At 30.9% G+C, this 18,537-nt stretch overlaps 2 protein-coding genes across 2 annotated transcripts; both read right to left on the reverse strand.

Annotated features, from left to right (window-relative positions):
• Positions 1–808: 808 nt before the first annotated feature.
• Positions 809–12,611, reverse strand: LOC113865339 (FAD-linked sulfhydryl oxidase ERV1). The gene is made up of 7 exons (XM_027499815.1): positions 12,435–12,611; positions 10,311–10,522; positions 7,688–7,765; positions 6,346–6,393; positions 5,843–5,907; positions 1,880–1,957; positions 809–1,135 (listed from the first exon to the last, which is right to left on the reverse strand). Exons 2-7 carry the CDS (start codon positions 10,515–10,517, stop codon positions 1,021–1,023), a joined length of 591 nt encoding a protein of 196 aa, XP_027355616.1. The 5' UTR covers positions 10,518–10,522; positions 12,435–12,611; the 3' UTR covers positions 809–1,020.
• A 3,585-nt stretch (positions 12,612–16,196) lies between these two features.
• LOC113866117 lies at positions 16,197–18,537 on the reverse strand. Its single transcript, XM_027501006.1, has 2 exons — positions 18,343–18,537; positions 16,197–16,991 (listed from the first exon to the last, which is right to left on the reverse strand). The coding sequence occupies exons 1-2, from the start codon at positions 18,535–18,537 to the stop codon at positions 16,197–16,199; spliced, it is 990 nt and encodes a 329-aa protein (XP_027356807.1).

Below are 18,537 nucleotides of genomic sequence, written 5' to 3' on the forward strand. Positions count from 1 at the left end.
TAACCAAACAAGCAGAAAGATCTCAAATTTTCTCTCTTCTATCTCCTTTTTTCTCTTGAACCAAATAACTTAATCATTTTTCTTCTCTTTCATTTATTTCTTTTATAATTCTTCAATTACCCAAACAGTGTTAGAATTTCTTAAACCGCCCTACGAGGACTCCTATTCTTATCTCATTCTTCCTCTTCTTCTGTCAAATTCCTTCCTTAAATATATCTGTTTATGCTAATGCTGATTGGACCATTTATGTCGATACCAGGAAGTCAACCATTGATTATTGGAGTTATTTTATATATTGAAATTGGGTGAGGCTCCACTTCTACATATAATCATTATCCAATCTTTTCGGCGAGGGAGACAATCAAACTGAAGGTTCATATTTCCTTACCTTATGTAATTTTGGAGGGGATTAATAGTGGCGATGAGATCCAGCAAAACTATAACTTGTATGTTTATGTAGCCCATGCATGAAAATATATGACTTGCGAGATTGGTAATCATCAAAATGTATAATTCGAAGCTAAATGCAGTCTAATCTCCTGATTATATTACTCATTCCTTCTTTTCTCCCTTAAAAGGCAGAGAAAAGCATTATCTGGTGACATTGACGGTCAGGGAACCATTCAAACTACTACATGAGACGTTAGACCATAATCATAATTATGAACTTTAGGCAATTCAGCTCAGATTATTCAATAAAGGAAAATGCATGGCAAATTAAAGAAATTTGGTAATTCAAATGAAGTTACCAACAGTACATAAACAAATAGTATAATTCACAACACAGTAGCGAGATAGAATAATTCATGTAAAGATTTGACGAGCTTTGGAAAAACAATCCAGGCTTAAGATTTCATATATCAAAATAAATCCAGTTATGGATATTGTAAATAAAATTCAATCATATATTGTGGTGCAAAGCCACAAGATAGCACTAAGATTATCTAAAACATTTTTCAAAAGATCCAAATTTAACACGTACCTAATATAGCAAAGCTATCATTTTTAAATAAATTTCAACTATATGTTCCCAAAACTGGTAGTACTTCCAATAATTTCACATGCTTTCTGTTCACACTCCATTTTGCCCCACCTTGCATCAACTCGTTCACAGGGGAATATTGGTTTGTCAAGGCTGTTTAAAAAGAATATCAAGTGTCATGCGAATTTGGAATTATGGAACTTACACTAGTTAGTTTGCTAAGGATGAAAGTAGCGGTTGATTCAGTATAAATTATCATAGGACCAACAAAGTTCTTAAGCAGAGGCCCATGGATGGTTTTAAAAATATCAAACTTACACCCTCAAGAGCCTTTAGGGTTTGATGCACAATGCACAAATCCATTTTACCTTGTTGACATTCAACTTTGTTTACAAAATCAAGCCGGTAAGGATCAAACTCCTATAACTAATTTTTCAAAGAGACTCGCCTACCATGTCAAAACTGACTCTCAGCAAGCTTAATTTGTTAGGTTGAGACTCATGCATGATTTTATGATTACAAGTAGAACAGAAAATGAAGCCAAAAATTTGACCAAGTGTGTCAATTTTTAAGCTATTTATTAAAAGGGACACTTTAAGTATAAACATAAGAACTTCTTTAGCCACAAGAAAATTGTTGTACACCTGGCAACTTTTAATGGATTAAAAGTTTGGTGCATTTGTAAACTCCATATTTCCCCTTTTTTTGAGAAAGATAGATGTTTTGTTTATACACTGGAAAAACAGACCACAAGTTTAACAGAACAAACCAACTAATACACTAAAAGTGGTATACAGTGACAAACCCCATGAACAAAGATCATTTAAAATATTTGTTAAATGATGCAGGGATTATAGTTATGATAACATCTTAGAGACCATAGTGGGCAGAACTTACCTTCTATTAACAACATTGTGCACATGACATAACCACTGAGAAAATTCAGCATGTGACCCAGTCTGTACAGGATTTGCTCTGCCAAACATGTAAAGAAGATCTTAAGTAAAAGAGGTGGCGTAGAACAGAAATTTTGGAAGACTAAAATGGTACTACAACATGTGAAAACTAGAGCAGATACTACAACATGTGAAAACTAGAGCAGATAAATAATTCATTAAGTAGCATGTGTCTTTGAAACATGCTAATATTGAAGATCCATACGATACGAGCTCCTTTAGCAGAAAGTTGGAGATGAGTAAGGTCAAAACATGGTATTAGAGCAGTTTGGCCTCTATGCCAGATCAGATCATATTTATAAATGGCATTATAGTCGACAAAGCTCCTTAATGTTTGCAAATAGAGACAATATGTGGGAATTTGGATATAGTTACAGATGGATGAAGATGTGGGGCTATCCTCTTGTACCAAAGACATGAATTTGCTTGCATATGACAAATGATGTGCGCTCTCATCATATCTTACTACTTCGAAATGTTCAAAAAGAACCTTGTCAGAAAACAAAAATGTGAAGACTAAATTATACTTCAGGAAAATTACAGGAAAGAATTGATGACATAAGAAAAAGTTTATGGCCCATATAGTGGACTTCCTAGATTTTGTTCCCTTAGCTCAAGGCAATAACCAAACTTTAAAAGGCGAAGCACAGAAAAGAAATATGAATTAATTGTTCGCGGTCCAAAAATGCTATCTATGAGACACAGGAAACTTAACACCCATGAACAACAGCCAATGGTCAAACCTCTAGTAGATTTATTAACAATTAGTAACAGACCCCCAATTGGGAAGGTTTACACTAGAAGGGGAAAAAGGGAAGAAATGGACCAGAGACCTATGGATTAGAATAGTTGAGACAGTTGTCATAACTGAATCTGTTAGTTTTACATAATTGAATCTTTTAAATGTAATATGCAGAGGCTAATAATAACGAGGAAGGAGGATAGGGGCATTTGGTTTGGCAGTTGGGACTTGGCTGGGAGAGGACAAGCTCTTGAAATCCTGAAGCTTTTTCTTGTACTCATTCATCTTCTTCCTCATTTTGAAAGAAATTGAACAAGATTGAGTCACTGTTATTCTTTTTTTGGCTATATATTTGATTCAGTTCTTACAACTAGTATCAAAGCTTTTGAACATGGGAGATCGTTCATGGTGCACACAAGGATGGAGGCAATATTAGAAGGTTTGGAGAGGAGTTAAGAAAACCTCTTGAAGAAACTTAATGAAGATAGAGAGGAAATAAGGACAAATTTTGAAGAAGTACTGGAGAGCCTTAATCAAAATACTCCAAGGCAAGAGAATCATCTTGACAAAGACTCAAGAAATGTGGAAAGAACGAAAGCAGGAAGTGGACCAATTGAGGATCGGTGAAGGAAATTAGAAATTTTTTCAGGAGATGATGCATATGGATGGGTCAATCGTGTGGAGAAATACTTTGATTTGAAGGGGATACAGAGGGAAAGGTTGCAAGTGGCCATGGTGGCAATGGAGGGTAAGGTGCTGACACAGTTTCAGTTGAGAGAATTTTGTGTATCCCAATTGAGAAGATTTTTGTACTGCAGTAATAAGGAGGTTCCACCCTTCCATGGAGCAGAACCCATACAACTTGCTGCTAGGTCTGAAGCAAACAATGGCGATGGAGGAATACAAAGACCATTTTGAGTGGTATGCAGGACCGTTAAAGGGGATAAATTCGAAATACTTGAAGTTTGGAGGGATCTTCTTGAACAGGTTAATGAAGATGGTTTGGGCAGAGTTGAAGTTACACCAATTGGGCACCCTACCAGAATTGATGGATCATGCCCAGAGAATAGATGAGAAGAACTGATTGCTGAGCAAAGGAGTTTCTTGGAATAAAAAAGAGGGTTCATCCAGAAATTATACTTCAACAAGAACTGTAACTTGGGAGATGGGAGAAAGGAATCCAGAACAGGCAAGGGACCCAAGGGATTTTACGGTTGAATAAAATAATGTTAGAATAACGGGTTTAGGGTTCAAGAAATCAACCGATACTGAGTTATAAGGAAGGTCAAGGAAAGGGTGGTTTTAGGTGTGATGAGATGTTTGGGCCTAGATATGTAAGAAAAGCAGCTTCAGATGCTAATCCTGAATGAGGACGATGATGAAGGAGAAGAAGGGGAGTTCCATGATGCAGAGGAGATGGATAACAATGCATCACAACGATCAATGTTTAGTATCACCAGATTTAAACTTCAAAGAATTCCATTAAAATGTGGGGCAAAATAGAAGGAAAAAGGGTGGTGGTATTAGTGGATTGTGGAGCATCCCACAATTTCATATTATCTTACATTGGTTATGGAAAAGCAGTTATCGATGACTGAAAGAGTGATTTATACAGTAGAGGTTGGTGATGGAAGGAAGATTAAATGTACAGGAATTTGTCATCAACTGATATTGCAAGTTTAGGGGTTAAATATTTAGCAAGATTTCTTGGTTTTTGACTTGGGAGGTGTGAATGTGGTGTTGGGGATGAAGTGGTTGGCTAGATTGGGGGAAATTAAAGCTAACTTCAAGGAACTTACCTTGAATGTACCGACTAATGAAGGAACCAAGGTATTGAGAGGAGAAACAACATTGACTAGAAGTGCAGCTTCTTTAAAGGCAATCGTGAAGGCTCTACAAGATGAAGGTCAAGGGTTTTCCTTGGAATGTAAGGAGGTGGTTAAAGAATTTGAAGTTAAAGACACAATTCCACAGGAAATTCAGGAGGTTTTGGAGGAGTATGACATAGTATTCAGAGAACCACAAGGCCTAGCACCACTAAGGAGACATGACCATGCTATTGTGTTGAGGGAAGGAGCTGAAATCTATGAAGCACAGACTCCAACATAGACACGGGACATGACACAGACAGACACTGACATGGCTAATGTCTAAAACATAGGATACTAGGAAACTGCATACATACATACATGTATGTGTGTGTGTGTTCAAAAAACTATTAAGAGGCATTGTTTTGATGGGTCTAAGCAAATCGGGCCCCGTTAAAGACATATCAGAGAAGGAGTAATAAGCATAAGGGTAAAATGGGAACTGTAAGCAAAGAGGCCATTATGAAGGATTCTAACAAACTGAATATGTGGCATGAAAGGGATGGCATGGAAGAGGCGAGAATCAGCGGAAGGGAGGAATAATATGAAGGTTGGACATAGGGGGGAAGGCAGGATGTGATTGGGAGGTTAATTTGGCGTAGCTGCTGCCATAGGGAGGAGGGTTACCTCATTATCAGTAGTTTTCTTTGTTCTTTGCTGTTATAAGCTATCTGTAAATCCATTTTGTTCATTCAGTTCCTATCAGCTTTACAACGTAAGTACTTGGTCTCTTTACAAGAAGATCTTATAACAAAATAAAATAATATCATATTCACCTTAAACAAATATATTAATTTTTATATTTTTTTCAATGGATTTTATTCACAGTCTTCTTGATAGTCAAGTCAGTTAGTTGAGACAGTTGTGCATAACTGAATCTGTTATATGTAATAGGCAGAGGCTAATAATAAGGAGGAAGGAGGGGAGAGGGGCATTTGGTTAGACAGTTGGGACTTGGTTGGGAGAGGACAGGCTACCGAAATCCTGAAGATCTTTCCTGTACTCATTCATTTTCTTCCTCATTTTCAAAGAAATTGAACAAGATTCAGTCACTGTTATTTATTTAATTATTTTTTTGCTGTACACTTGATCCAGTTCTTAAACAACCATTACGAATTTACAATTTTAACCAACCAAATTCATTGCTAAGTCAATATTCATACAAAAGTCAAATTTTTAAGAAGTCTGACAATCTAAAGAAATGAAAATTAAAATGAAAAAAAGACAAAATCAAATAAACAAGTCTAATAGCATATGATCAATTGCTGGATAAAGAGTGAGAAAATTAATATACCTAAGAATTTCTTTAAAGTGATCTGCACATTCCTTGCAAGGATATATTCGAGATAAGATCTGTACCTGTGTACAAATTAGAAATTACATCCTGCTAAAATAAGTTATTCATAATCTACAGGTATAACTCAATGGCCCTACTCTTACCATACGGATGGAAATTTTGACAATATTTATTATGTCTTAAAGTCAATCTCTGGTTAGAATTTGCCCAATCATAAGGTTAAAACATGACTCCATCTTACTTTTTAGGACAGGAACAAAACACAAGCCCACTTAAAAATTTCTCTCACACACTTATTTTCAGCATAATATATTATTTAGTCTTATCAATAATATATGGCATTATTGGTTTGCAACACAAGACCACGGCATAAATATAACTGAAAAGATTTCCCCTACCAATTACAACAGAGACACTCAAAAAGACCACAGCATGTTCTGACTCCTGATAGCTGAAATTATATCATTTACAACAAGGGTTAAAGGAAGGAAGGAAGATACCAGAACTTTTACATCCTTTTTCTGTTGTCTTGTAGGATTATCTGGATACTGAAAAGAGAAACTGTCATTCAGAACTCTGCATATTTGAAAACATCAAAGTTTTTCAAACTTCATTACCACAGAAAAAGATTGACAATCTTTTTCTTTTCTGAACATCCTGAGGTCCAAACATGCAAAACAATGAGAACTAATATTTTACTGTGTGTGAATTAACTGGGATATAACTACATTAACACAGTAAATTTACATTGTAGATGAAAGTGACAGCTTGTAAAGAGTTGATAACTTCAAAGCCAGTAACACAGAAGAACTAGTAGTTGATGGGAATTGATAATTACTGTCATAAGCAGTCATGTATATTAGATATATGCATAATATTAATTAACGTGTTGCCAACTTGCCAGTTACGATAGAAATTAGTAGTAATATATTATTAAATAACTTATCCTGCATTGGTTATTTTGTATTGGAATTAGAAAATGCCTTGATGATAGTTTCATTGATTGGAGACCTTTAGTTAAGCAGGTCTATGTTCGGCAAATAAAGAAAGAACAAGGGCTGGGCCAGGGGCATGTTAGGCCCAATTGCATACTAAAGCTGATTGTTAGGAAGGGGAACTTTTGGAAAGAAAAGATCTGTTAGTGAGGAGTTCAGAGAGTCTAGAATTTCTCCAAGATTTATCATCTTGTATCTCAGGTTGTTATCACATTGAGTTCATCCCTGAGAATCAGTTTTCTTGCAAAAATTTGAGCCTTTTATCATTTGTTCCTATACCAGTGTAACATTCACAGAAGATAACGAATAACAGTTATTTATTAGGGTATATTTTATAGTAGTGTGTGTAATTAGGAGAAGTTGTTATTAGCAGTTTATGGACAGAGAGCACTCTCTGTAGGAGACTTTTGTCTTGGGGCCAGCAAGTGTATTGCTGTATTGTATGTGATATCTGTGTTCAGCATTATATTTTATTGGTTTATCAATTGGCTTTCCAAGAGTAATCCATTACCTTGGTTCTGGAATGCATGGAAACAGAAAGTTGGAAGATAACTATGTTGAAATTTCAGTATGGCAGGTAGAACACCATGATAATGAGAGAAATGGCTCCCGATACAGTTTTTAATGGTGAATCTCATTATTCATGGATACTCCATATCCATGGGTTAATCATTATTAATGATTAACCATGTGAGAAACTGGTCAGCACTCACCAGAGCATCTGTCTCCTCATAGAAAATAATTCAATAATTATGCAACCGCGGACAACTTGTGCACATGACAAAACTAGATAAAGAAAAGAAAATGGAGGAATCAATAGCATCAGCCCAAATTGGAGTGACAATACCTGAGCAGCAAGAGTGTGAAGAAAAGTCCAAGTAGCCCTTCCAAGCTCTTCTTTAGATACTGGAGCAGTATACTTTCCCTACAGAAACAAAATGAAGATGAAAAATAAATCAATCATGACATTTCAAATGCATAAAGGTACACTTTACATCTGAATCCTTGATGAATAATTTATTTGATTTGACAATTACTCCAACAGGATTGCAAATAATCACTAAATTTTCATATATTATGATAAGAACCTTGGGAGAACCATACCACAAAAGCTAGTCTTTGCAGTTAGAGAGCGCAAGGCCTTATAAACCGGACACTTAAATCTCATACTTCCAATGTGGGACTCAAGTGCCATAACTTGCAATTGGATCCTAACATTTGAGTGTGTAAATATGAAATTGGTCCCTACATTTGATTGCTTTCCATTTTTTATCTCGCCAAACTTTTTTCTTTGGTTTTGGTCCCTACATTTTCACAAATTTTTGGTTTTTCTCCTTGTCACTGACATGGTCTGATAAAAAATTGATATGTAGCAGCCTCTAAGTGACCCACTTCAACAAAAGGGACTAAAATAAAAAATTTGCAAAAATGTAGGACCAAAACCAAAGAAAATTGTTCGGAAGGATCAAAAACAAAAAAGCACTCAAATATAAGGATTTTTTTCATATTTAAGCCAACTTTAAGACATCTACACAAGTGGCAATTCTACAATATGTGCTGCTGCATTGTCCTTTCCTCAACTGTAGCCATCCAAATATTCTTCACTAGAGAAAGCTCTACTCATGACAACAGATTAAGTAAAGTTTATAATACAAATAAACAAATCAAAAAGCAAACAAAAAAGGAAAATAAATGAAAGGCTCATGTGTTCTTTGGTTTTTCTCTCGTTTTAGAGATAGAATACAGCATACTGTACCAATGTAAATAGGATATAAACTTCCTATATCATCACAAAAAATAGTAACCATAAGTTTGGAGTTGTGTTTTCTACCTTCCCTCCTCCACTCACACCCTCCCAAATAAAAAATGAAAAATGCATTTCCTAACTAGCAAAAAAGAAAGGGTCCTTTTGGAATTATGTAATTATAGTAATGTTATAAATAGGAAAATTAGTATCTTTCATAGTTATCAATAGCGTCGCAGTTCAGTGACGCAGCTGCCACACCACAAATAGCGGCTGAAAATCGCGAATGTAGCAGCCGCTATGCTGTTCTCCCTAAAAATTGCAAATCTGCCCTTTGTTTTTTTAACATTGAGGGCTTTTAAGGGGGGCGCAATATTGAGATTTCGGCCCCCTTTATTTTTGGAATCTTTTCTCTCCCTCTCACAAACCCTAACCCCTCAACTCACCTTTCAACTCTCTCCTCAGTTCTCCTCTCATTTCTCCTTTCATTTCTTCTCTTTTCTCTCTGTTTCCACCGCTTGAGTGTGGCCTTCATCTCCGACGAGGCTTCTAACAAGAAAGGGATGTTTTCCAGTCATCTTCTTCATCTCCATTGAAGGCTCTAATGTGACCCAGATTATTTTGGGTCATTTTCTTCAAGGTCAGCAAAGCTTTCAACATCACCCAAACACTTTCCGGTCATCTTCTCCATCTCTGGCAAACTTTCCAACGAACTGCACATTTTCCGATGATTGATCCCTTTTTTTTTCTATTTTTCTTCTCTGTTTTTTTATTTCCTTCTCTGTTTTGATCCCCCTACTTTGTTCTGTTTGAAATTTCAAAGCTTCAAGTAGAAGCAATGGCTGCTTCTGCGCGTTTTGCTTTTTGTTATTTATTTCCTTCTCTAATTTGAGTTTTCCTCTTTTGTTTTGTTCCAAATTTGTATATTAATTTTATATTTTTCAGCATATATGTGTGTGTATTAAAACTTCAGAATAGTGGCCATCCCGCTACCGCTATCCCTGCTATAGCATTTGTGAGGTTGGCCACTCCGCGCGCTATCTGGGATTGACTATTTTGGTATCTTTATAATTATAGTAATTTCTTATTTTGTATCAATAATTCCTATTATAAATATATTTTCCAGTGTATAGTCAAAACACACATATTCTTCCTATGTTTCTTGTTCACTTTTCTCTACATGGTATGAGAGCCAATTCAATTTGAATGTTAGGCTGCCCACAGATGTCCAGTCCTGCAAATTTTTCACACCAAATGTTCAATCCTAAGCGTGAGGGAGGTGTGTTAAGATGTCCCACCTTGGTTAAGAATAAAGTTACAATACTCCTTATAAGGGTTAGGGTAGTTCTCCTTCTATAAGTTAGCTTTTGAAAGTGAGTTACGCCTAAATTTCTTAATAGATCCAATAATCAGGCAGTCAATACAAGAGTACCTTGAGATAAACCTTGCAAATTTGCAAAATAAATTTGTTTATTAAGAAAAGAAAGCCCTAAAGTCATAATGTGCGTGTCTCACCATAGTCTTCCCAGGAAACAATTTGACTCATTCTTCTATTAGAATTTTTGTCCTTTCCATTTATAAAAAAGGAGACAAAGAGATCTAATGTATAATTATAATTATAACAGACAAATTTTCAACTTCATCACAGCAAATGGCAAGAATTACAACATACATTTTAATAAAAGTTTTGACAGGTTAGGTTGCATGCCATTGATAACATAAATACCTTGATAGCGGTATCACCAGGTTGTACAGAAGATGTAGTTTTCACAAGTGGGACTTTGGTAGAAGAAGAGACAGAGAACATAGAGCCTCTATCAGGGGGTCCTGATGACTGAAGATGAAGGCCACTCAAATTACAGAGATGATGTTGAACAAAATTTGAGACTTGCTCCAAGTTACGGAACAAGGCCTGTAGTGGATTCTCTGACATGTTACCTGAATTATGAGTTGAAGTCATGGGACAACAAAAAATAACAATCATAACCACAACCACAATCAGCAAAGCTTAATATCAAAACAAAATTAAATCATATGATTCGCATGCATGCAACTGATTAGATTCTGAACAACTTCAAATCATCCACAGATTTTTGCCACCACGAACAGCATGCACACAAAAAATAAAGAAAGAGAAACAGTGTGTGTGTGTGTGTGTGAGGAACCAAAAGACTACTGATACCGTATAGGAGAAGGAATTTCTGAATGTTGTGTGTTATATGATCACACATGGGCTGTATTTATAATAATACAATGAGGTACAACAGGATCAATCATATTTACAAAGGAATCAATTAAATCCCTAATTTACAGTTGCATATCTATTCATATCCTTGATTATTATCTAATCTCTAACTGTTATCTAACAGAATTGAATTCTTAAATAAAAAATATAGGAAGTCATCACCAATGTTATTTAATTTAAGAAAAATGGAAAACATAAAATTAGAGAAATGGTTGTCAAAAACCAAGCAAGGTTTAGGAATCAATCGCATGATAGAATGGTAGAAAGTAGAAACTATGTCCTTCAACAACCCTGAATTAATTGTGTGGGTCAATAATAGATGAACATGGATATTTACAAGCAAGTAATTATCTTACAAATACTTTCCACAAACAACTATTTACAACAAAATAAAAATTTAAGAACTCACTAGAAAAAGAAAAAATTTCCAATTGATTTTTTATAAAAGAAAAAGAAAAGTTTTATCCACTTAATTTTTATTATTTATCAAAAATAATATTTACGGCAAAAAGTGGAAGCTAAAGGTAAAAAATTCATTAAATAGTCAAAAGAAATACTTTTTTGATTAATTATTTTTATATTCACAAGCAAAAGGAAAAAAGGAGAGTGGATTGCATGACTCTTAGTGGTAAAGCTGTGGATTCTATCACTGGGTATTCTGGGCATCCTAACTATGAACTCCTTCTTTCGAAAATGGAAACCCGATTTGCTAAACCGCCTAATGCAAAAAGGAAGTCCAGGACTGGCCCGATAGAGCCAAGAAAATGGACTAAAGCCATCTATGAGCAAGGGAGAATAAAATTAAGAAAATGGTCAAGGTAAACCCAAAAGAACTCTAGAGGAAATTATTAAAAGAGATTTGGATTAACCGGGCTTTTAGAAATTTGGTTTTTGATGAAGCTAAATGACATCGTGTGATTCATGTAGTCAACCTAACCTAGTGAAATAAAGCTTGGTTGTTATTGTATATTCATGAGCAAAAAGAAGAAATATGGTGCAAAGAATCTATTAAAAGTAAAGAAAGAATGGTGAATAGATTTTTTATTTGAAAAAAAAAATGATTGCATGCATTCATAAGCGTAGGTCTTTTGACCCACTATACTACACTTATTCCCATAATATTACAACGTATTGGATGGGTACATTAGTACCCCAATCAGGTTAAAATCATGATTCAGAAGTTAGAAATCTCCCTACACTCACATCATTCACCAAAAAGCTAATCAGACAATCTCCTCAACAGCATACAAAGGGTCAATGATTCTCGTGCTTCAACGACAATCTTTGAAATACTCAATCAATTAGTTTGCATTTCCCATTCAAACTACACACGTGGAAAGGAAAAAATAACTACATCATTCCGTTATTCATCTGTAACTAAGGAAACTCAGTATTTTTCAACCATAATAGCAAAGGAACACTACAGATGACAAATATTTTTATCAAACAGATGTTGTGCATGGGAATGAGAAAGCACATTCATTATTCATTATAACCCTTGATGTCACGATATCTTCCAAATGGTTAAATAAGATATACAAAACAAAACCTCACAATTTCTAATGCCACTGAAAATAAAGGAAAACAAGAAAGAAAACAAGTTACCCGCCACAGAATCTGTCACAAGAACCACGATTGGTTCAAGTCCTCTTGCCTGTGTTGTGTTTCTCTCCTAATATCTTTCTCACAGAATGAAAAGTCTGTGTGTCAACCCTTTTAAATGCTCCAATTCAAAGAGTATTCCTATAGTTCTGTAGTATTCAAAACAATGGTGTTAATAACATGATTCTGAGTATATAATACTCGATTATAAGTTGGACGATAGATGAAATAGGTAACGAAGGAAATATTATTAAAGAAATAGGTGGTTAAAATGAAGAATGAAAAATAGGTTGATGGAATGGATAGAACTAAGAATATTAAAATTTTTATTTTGTTTGTCTGAATAGACGAAAAAGAAAATAAAAATAATTTATAATAATCATACAAAATTACTGTAATATTTTTATTAAAAATATTTTTAAATATTATTTTTCATTATATAGATTTTATTTAAAAATAAAAACCCTGACATTTTTTCTCCCAGTTTGTCCAGTTACTATTCATGATAAAAATAAATTACTGCAGCTGATTGAACATTTCCACGGTAGCAAATAAAGTAAAAGAAAATAATACCATACTACATATGCCTATGCAACGTACATATTTATTTTATTTTTTCTTAAATTAATTTATTTTAAAATAAAAATATAAATGTTAAATATAATATATATATATATATAATAATAATAATATTTTATTACATTATAAATGCATAACTATGATTATAAATATTTCACACAAATACAAAATTTAGGTACAATAATTAGATATCGTTAATATGATTTATTAATTAAAAATTATATTTTTACTTTAATAATATACTACTTTCAATTTTATTTATAGAAAATAAATATTTAATTTATTAATAGAAAAATAATTATATGTCATAAATCTATATCTTTTTAAAAATATTTATAATAATCAATAATCAAATTAGAGTATAATATATTAAAAATGTATTTATCAATTTTTATGAATAAAAAGTGAAATTTTTTGTTAACATAATTTTTATAATAAATAAGAATATAAAAATTTAATAATTATTTTTATAAATAAAAAAGAATATTATAATATTAAATATAAATTTTTATTAAAATAAAATTTTATTATACTAAAAACACACAACTAACATTATCTAAGTTTTATCTCTAAAATAAACATAAATCTATCAGTATTTAAATATTAATTTAATAACATTATTAAGATTAAAAAATATTAAAAAAATTTATCCTAATAAATTATATATATTAAAATAATCGTTAACAATTTTATATTGTTAATCTTACAAATAAATATGTCTTTGTGAGAGATTTATTTTATTTTTTATTAAATTTATTTTTTAAAATAAAAATATATAATTTAAATATAATATATAATAATAAAAATTTATTATATTAAATATAATCACATTGAAAGAAATACTTCTTTATATATAATTTTTTTATAAATTTTATATATTTTTTATTTTTTTAAAATTTGACAATCTCATAAAATTATTTATTGTTATAAAATTAAAAAATAATTAGAACAATAATTTATTAAATATATAAAAAATTTGTAATATGAGTTATAAAATTTAAATAAAATATTTTTTAAAATTTTACTTATGTATTTATTTATATTTATTAAATTAAATTTAAATAATATATTGTTCTTTTCTAATTATAATTGAAAATTATTAATAAATTTTTTTACTATATAATTATTAAAAGAAGAGATCATATTTTAAAAACAAAAAACAAGTAAAAGAATGTATATTATTTATTAGGTTTAAAGTTATTTTAAGAATATATAAATATAACTTTAATATAAGTGCATTAAAATATTATTATATTATAAAAAGTATATTATTTTTATTATTATTATAGAAAAATATTAGTTTACAGAACTATTATATATAAAAATTGAAAAATACATAAAAAAAAATAAACTAATGGCTAAAAATATAATAAAAAAAATTTTTAATCAAAAATGATATTTACTGTGATAGATGCAAATTGATATGTACTCAAGTAAAGTTTTAGATGGAGTCTAATTTTCACTTTCTAAACAAATTAAAGTAAATATTATAATAAAATTATTTATTTATAATTTTAAAATGACATATTTAAACTTAACTTAAAATATATGGTGTAATAAATAGATATATTCAAAGTTCATAGACTCAAAAATATGTTAAGAAATTATGTTATTATTATAGTTTAATTCTTTTATAATAGTTGTAACATAAAATAATATTTTTCATCGAAGATCAAATTTATCTTTATTCTTTGACATCAAAAATTTTATATATCTTATTATAATTTATTTGTCTTTTTATAAAAAAAATTAATTTAATAATATACAATGTAAAATAATAATTATATAAGTGTAATTTTTTAATTTAAAGTATATTTTAGTAGTTAAAAAACATATTTAAATATATAATATATTAAATTAATTAATAAAATAATTTAAATAAATACCATTTAAATTTGAATAGAACTTAAAATAAAGATATAATTTTATTTTTAATTAAAAGATAAATTAGAAATTTCATTATATTTTTGTAAAGATACTTTCTTAGGGTTTAATCAATATTCTTTTTCTTATCTTTAACATTTGATAATGAATTTTTCTAAATTTTTTATCATGTAAGTATAATTTTTTAATTCAAAATATATTTTAGAGTTTTAAATATATATTTAAATATATAATATATTAAATTAATAAAATAATTTAAATTAATATCATTTAAATTTGAATAAAATTTAAAAGAAAATTTTAATTTTATTTTCAATTAAAAGGGAATTTGAGAATTTCATTAAATTTTTACAAATATTTCAATATTTTTTTATTTAAACTATTAATTTTATTATTTATTTAAAAAAATTAACATGTTAAGGTATTAGTGTAATACAACCGACATAAGTGGAATGATCATCACGGAATCGCAAACAATAGACACCACCAGGGGTTCACCCGAAACAAACATTAATTACGAAATATGTCCCCCTTCCAAACATGCCCATATGTCTAAACAGAAAAGCTCGTGTCAGTTACTTATTCATTTAAAATTTGTACTTGAATTTCTCCTACAGACCAAAGGTCACACTGCCTTTCCATCACTTGGATAAATAGAGAAGGGTAGAGCTTTTGTTTCTTTTATGTTGTTAAAGAATTGAACAATAAAAAATAAATGACAAGATATGTAGAACGATATTTAAGTTTACTTCACACCTATAGTTAATGTAGATATTATATAACTTCTTTAGATTAAGATATTTGATTTATCTAATATTTTAAAAATTAAAGAATATTACCATTTTTAAACTAAACTATTAAATTTATCACCTATTAATATAAAATTAATATTAATCGGTCTATTTTAACTATGTCCGGGTAAATTTACTAACTTTATTGACAAAGGGTCTGTTTTAACTAAACATGCAAGTATCTGTTCACAAACTAACCTAGCCACAATCTACCAAGAATAGACATATACACAAGTTAAAATTATAATAACAAACACTTACTAACACACCAGCAAGAAACAAACAGATAACAGTAAAGTGGCAACAATGAGATAAAGCCAGCTATTTCAATAAATTACTTTTATTATTCAGAAATATAAACAAGGGTACCACAAAATAGAAATTAAACCAACATGCAAATTCCAGAATGAATCAGTAGACATCATAAAAGAAGTGACTTAAACCAAGAAAACCTAAGAAGCATGCATGCATGCACCTAACAAGACATATCTTGTATTTATTTTTGGCTAAATCATGAGAGCGACCATTCAGGAACAAGCTGCTTGAAGAGACCCATATAGGTAGAATAAAGAACACGATCTTTGGCACCAGTTCGATGGTTTTTGGTGTGCTTGCAGAAATATTTCAACTGATTTAGAGTGCAGCAACCGAGCATTTGACCCAGCAGCAAGAAGAGCCAATTAATGGCCTTCTTCTTGGTGTTTCCAAGGAAGGGCTTTACGCAATTTTCTTGCCCGCAATACTGACACATGGGTAAGACGGGATGAACCCAGACCTTGGGTGCCCTATCGTGCATGGTGGCTTTGTTCTTCTGAATGAAGATGCACAGTGCAGTGAATTTCTCCTCCAAATCAAACCCCATCTCGAACTTCTTATAGCAACTCTTGCACTGCACCATTCCCGTGATGGTACGAATATTGTTTTTCAAGAGGTGGGTGCGGTCGTACACGGTGGCTCGGTGGTTTGTGGCCCAAGGGAAAGGTGGAGGGACGGTCGTGCTTTTTCCTTCGCCTGGCCCTCGAGACGGACGACGGCGATTGGGACGAGAAAGAGATGTAACAGTAACGGTGTCTAAGTCGTCTTTTGGTTTGGAGTTGAGATCGATGGATGTCAAAGTTGACGCGCACGGAGCGAGTATTGGTTGGGGTTGGGGTTGGGGTGGATTGAAGGGTAGGGAGAGAGATGAAAAATCGAATTCTTTTTCTGAACTCGTCAACTTCTTGCGCTCATTTTCTTTTCCTGAAGAGTGATCCATGGTTAGGGTTTGATCGGAAAAAGATGAAAAAGAAGGAGATACGATATCTGGCTTTTGAATTGAAAGAACAGAAATAGGAGTCTTTAGAGTATATAAAGAGGAGAAAAACATTTGGTGGTTAGGATTAATATTCTGTTAACAAAGCATTAAGGAAGTGTCCGTTGGAAGGGATAAGCTTCATTCAACACAGACGCCAAAATCTCTCTCTTTAGTATGAAAATTCAAATGCTTTTTAACCAATCAGTAAATGAAATAAAATCCTTAGAATTCGGAAATGTCCAAATTTTCGGATAACTAAACTAAATCATAACCCAATATATATTAAAAAAATCGTTAACAATTTTATATTGTTAATCTTACAAATAAATATGTTTGTACGACAGATTTATTTTACTTTATTAAATTTATTTATTTTACAATAAAAATATATGATTTAAATATAATATATAATAATAAAAATTTATTATATTAAATATATTTAAATTGAAAAAATTATAAATACTTCTTTATATATAATTTTTTGTAAATTTTATATATTTTTTATGTTTTAAATTTAATAATCTCATAAAACTATTTATTGTTATAAAATTAAAAAAATAATTATAACAATAATTTATTAAATATATATAAAAAATTTTTAATGAGTTATAAAATTTAAATAAAAAAATTCTTTAATTTTTGACTTATGTATTTATTTATATTTATTAAACTAAATTTATATAATATATCATTCTTTTATAATTATAATTTAGAATTGCTAATAATTTTTTTTACTATATAATTATTAAAGGATGAGATAATATTTTTTAAAAAACAAGTAAAAGAATGTATATTATATATTAAGTCTGAAATTATTTTAAGAATATATAAATGTAACATTAATATAAGACTGTTATAAAAAAATTAATTTTTTTTATTATTATAGAAAAAATTAGTTTACATAATTATTATATATAAAAATTGAAAAATACATAAAAGAAAATATAAACTAATGGCTAGAAATATAAAAAACAATTAATAAAAAATGATGTTTACTATAATGGATGCAAACGTGATATCTACTCAAGTAAGGCCCACCTGGATGGAATCTAATTTGCACTTTCCAAACAAATATTATGATAAATTTATTTAATATATTATGTATAAACTATTTACTTATAATTTTAAAATGACATATTTAAACTTAACTTAAAATATGTGGTGTAATAAATAGATATATTCAAAGTTTACACTAAAAAATGTGATAAAGAATTATGCTATCATGGTAGTCTAATTCTTTCATAATAGTTATGGCATAGAATTGTAACATGAAATAATTTTTTCCAACCACACCAAATCTATTTTTGTTCTTTGATATTGAAACTTTTACTAGCGGAGAATATTTTTCCTTCCTTTAATATACCATTGAACTTGTGAGCAAGATGGAGGAGGATTCGATGACTCCAATATTGGATATGAGAAACTTGTTTCTTGGGACAACAAGGGACTTAGTTAGCAAGTCTGCAAGCTTATGACTAGACAGAACATGAGAGACATTAAGCTTATTCTTGGCAATAAGGTCACGAACAAAATGATAATCAATAGCAAAATGTTTCAT

This window comes from Abrus precatorius, unplaced genomic scaffold (assembly GCF_003935025.1).
Source record: "Abrus precatorius isolate BTA unplaced genomic scaffold, Abrus_2018 Scaffold4, whole genome shotgun sequence".
Taxonomy (NCBI): domain Eukaryota; kingdom Viridiplantae; phylum Streptophyta; class Magnoliopsida; order Fabales; family Fabaceae; genus Abrus; species Abrus precatorius.